The following is a 3,319-nucleotide window of genomic DNA, read 5'->3' as shown; positions in this document are numbered from 1 at the left end:
CGCCGCCGTCACGGGCAGCTCCTGCCCGGCGCCGCCGTCACGGGCAGCTCCTGCCCGGCGCCGCCGTCACGGGCAGCTCCTGCCCGGCGCCGCCGCGGCCACACGCTGCACCGCACACCCCAGGATGTGCCCGACCGCACAGGGCTGGGTCCCAAAATGCTCACACTGGAGCACCCAGCTCCATGCAGTGTCCCAGGTGTGACCATCCTTGGGTCACTGTGACCACGGCCCTCGGAGCCCTCCCAGTCCCATCCTGCTGCAGCACAGAGCACCTGGACAAGGGCACCAGGGAGGACATCGGGCAACTTGAGCCCTTTGGGTCAGTCCTGCTATTCCGGGCACATGCTCTTGGGTGCCAGCAAGCCATGGGATGGAGAGGGCCCCCCCAGCACCCCAGGCAGCCCCCAGGACTCACCCTTGGAGCAGAGCCCTCGGCGGAAGAACTCGCAGGCGGCCGCCCCCAGCTCTGCAGGCAAGAGCAGGGCAGGGGCAGCGTCACCAGCAGCCCCGGTACCAGCACAGGGAGCCCCAGTACCTCCATGCACCCCCTCTGCCCATGCCAGGCACAAGGACAGCGGCGGGAGGCGCAAGGTCCTGTCCCCAACTTACTGTCCATACCCGGGAAGGGCAGGAGCCGGGCTCCTCTCTGCTGCTCCACATCGGTTTCCAGGTCAAACCTGATCTTCTCCACCCCAGCCACCAGCTCCTGCATCGTGGCCGTCCCTGGAAGCGCAGCTGAGCCCTGGCACAGAAGGGCCACGAGGTCCCTGCAGCCTCACCCAGCAAGAGGCACCAAAACCAGCCCAGCCACCCTGCACAAGCAGCCTTCTCCTCAGCCCCTGCCCAGAGCCTCTATATGGGGAGGGGAGCTGCTCACACCTGATGTGGATTTGCGGCCTCCATTTAGGGAGTGGAGCTGCTCACACCTGATGTGGATCTGCAGCCTCCATTTAGGGAGTGGAGCTGCTCACACCTGATGTGGATCTGCAGCCCCCATTTAGGGAGCAGAGCTGCTCACACCTGATGTGGATTTGCGGCTTCCATTTAGGGAGCAGAGCTGCTCACACCTGATGTGGATTTGCGGCCTCCATTTAGGGAGTGGAGCTGCTCACACCTGATGCTGATTTGCAGCCCAGCTGCAGGCGCTGAGGTCCCAGTGCTGCCCCCATCCCACATTACTCCCTGTGCTCAGCCCTCATCCCCCTGTGCCAGGGCTGGCTCCGAAAGGAGGCTCCGGATCGGAGGCGGGCACGGCCTCGGTGCAGAGCGTGGTGGCCCTGCTGCGATGGGATGGCTCCATGTGTTTTACCCCTGCGCTCCGAGCATTGCCACTGTTATCCCTGGCTCTCCTGGCCCCCCTGGAGCCGCATCCCGGGTTCCCGGCGAGCACCGGCCAGGCAGTGATGGCATCAGGGAGAGCCCCTGGAGGAGCCCAGGCGCGCGGCCCCTGTGCCCGGGGCTGGGGCTCTGCTCCCATTCTGTCACTAGCGATAAACCCGCTGGACCGGTGCCCGTCACTGCCAACAGGGCAGCCCGCGCCGGCCCCGCCAGCGGCACACACTGCCCCCACATTGGGGCAAGAACGGGTGGTATCGGTGCAGAGCAGCCAGGCCGATCCCCCAGCCCGGCTGCAGCCAGGATGACTCCCTCTTCCCACAGCCGGGCATTGCAGGAAGCTCGGCAGGGAATGCAGCAGGGACTGCAGCCGCTCCGACGGGATTCCCAGCTAATCCCGCTGCCCCGCGCGCTTTCTGCCCCGTCGGCTCGCGGCACCCGCTGCTGCCGAGCGGGAGGCTGGAGCCGACAGGCGTCACAGCGATGGGGACGGCCGCGTGACGGCCCAGGGCGGCCCCGCCGCTCCGCCAGCAGCCCCGGGGCCTCGTGCCACCACGGAGAGCAGCCGGGTGGCCTTGGGGACGCGGGGGGCGCCGGGGCGGGAGCGCAGCGCCCCAGGGATGCGGGGCCGCGCCGGGGTGTTTTCCTGGGCCGGGGAGAGCGGAGCCGGCGCGCGGTGAGCTCAGCCCGGGAAGCGCCCGGCCGCAGCTGCTGTTGTTCTGCGGGGACAATAGCGCAGTGTCCCCCGCCGCGGGCAGCCCCCATTGTGCCCCGCGGCGGCGGAAAATCAGGACGGACAAAGTCCCGAGCGGGGGCCAGGACAGGCCCCTCACCGCCGCATCAGGGCTGCCGGTGTCACCCCCTGCGCGGCGGTGGCAGCGGGACGGGCGGCGCTGGCCTCGCGCCCGTGGCTTTGGGGACGGCCAGTTCTGCCCCGCGCCAGGCGGGGGGCCTGGCAGGGCCCAGCCTAGCACAGCCCGGCCTGGCCGCGCGCCCCCAGCCCCGAGCCAGATCCGGGCAGCGGGAGCGCGGCCGCTTCCGCGCGCGGCTCCGGGCGACGGTGCCCGCGGGGGCTCCCGCAGCGCCGGCCGGGCCGCCCGCCAGCCCTGGCACCGAGGGGACAGGGCTGCAAGGCACAGCGTCCCGCGGCGGGTGGCAGCAAGGATGGAGCTGCACACGGGGCCGGGAGCTGCCGCTCCCATGGGAAGCTCCTGCTCCACGCGGCAGCCGGAGCGGCACGAGCAGGGCGCCAGTCGTCCCTCCCCGCCGCCTGTCCCCCAAGGACACAGGCCACCGCTGTCACTACCGTTTCCTTTTATTCTTTGCAATTTTTGTACATACAAGGTATAAAACCCTCTGCTTGCATCCGGCGGCAGCAGCCACCCCGGGGCTGCACACATCCCACCCGGCAGCAGCGCTTCCCTGGCTGGGGGGATCCCAACGGCACCCCCGGCATCCCCGGCCACCCGCAGGGATGCAACTGGGATGCACCGGGACCGGCGGGAGCCCCAACAGCACCACAGACCTGGGTGCTCCCCAGCTCTGCCCAGCGCCGGGCACTGCTCCGAGCCCCATAGGGACCCCAATGGTTAAACCCCAAAAGCAAAAGGAAAGAGTTAAGTACAAATCAGACCAGTAAAAATTGTACAGGGAGGGGACGGGGAAAATGGAGAATATATATATATATATATTACGAAAGGAGCTAAAAGGTTGAAGCCTCGTTGTGTTTGAATCTATATTGCTCTACAGCAGGGGAAGAAAAAATAATATGGAGCCAATATCCAAAGTCCAACGGAAAGACGCAGGATGGAGTCGGCTCCCCTGCCAGGGCACGCCAGGGCGGGAGCCGTGGGCAGCCCCGGGCGCGGGGCCGCTGCGGAGCCCGGCGTGCCGGGAAGCGTCGCCGGGAGCCGCAGTCCCAAGCAGCGGGAAGCGTCGCCGGGAGCTGCGCCCAGGAGCGGCGGAGCCCTGCGCTCGCGGCCGG

At 68.3% G+C, this 3,319-nt stretch overlaps 1 protein-coding gene across 1 annotated transcript in view; it reads right to left on the bottom strand.

Moving 5' to 3' along the window:
* Positions 1-712, bottom strand: part of CPSF4L (cleavage and polyadenylation specific factor 4 like) — a 3,059-nt gene extending 2,347 nt beyond the window's left edge. Inside the window, exons 1-2 of the mRNA XM_026036864.1 lie at positions 619-712; positions 416-466 (exon numbers count right to left, since the gene is read on the bottom strand). Coding sequence (XP_025892649.1) covers positions 416-466; positions 619-712 — 145 coding nt within the window. The remainder of the gene's footprint in view (positions 1-415; positions 467-618) is intronic.
* Between the last annotated feature and the right edge of the window lie 2,607 nt (positions 713-3,319).

The sequence above is a fragment of the Nothoprocta perdicaria genome, unplaced genomic scaffold (assembly GCF_003342845.1).
Source record: "Nothoprocta perdicaria isolate Ctin4 unplaced genomic scaffold, notPer1 scaffold_187, whole genome shotgun sequence".
Lineage (NCBI taxonomy): Eukaryota > Metazoa > Chordata > Aves > Tinamiformes > Tinamidae > Nothoprocta > Nothoprocta perdicaria.
The sequence above is the reverse complement of the archived record's forward strand: the minus strand, read 5'-3'. Positions and strand labels throughout refer to the sequence as shown.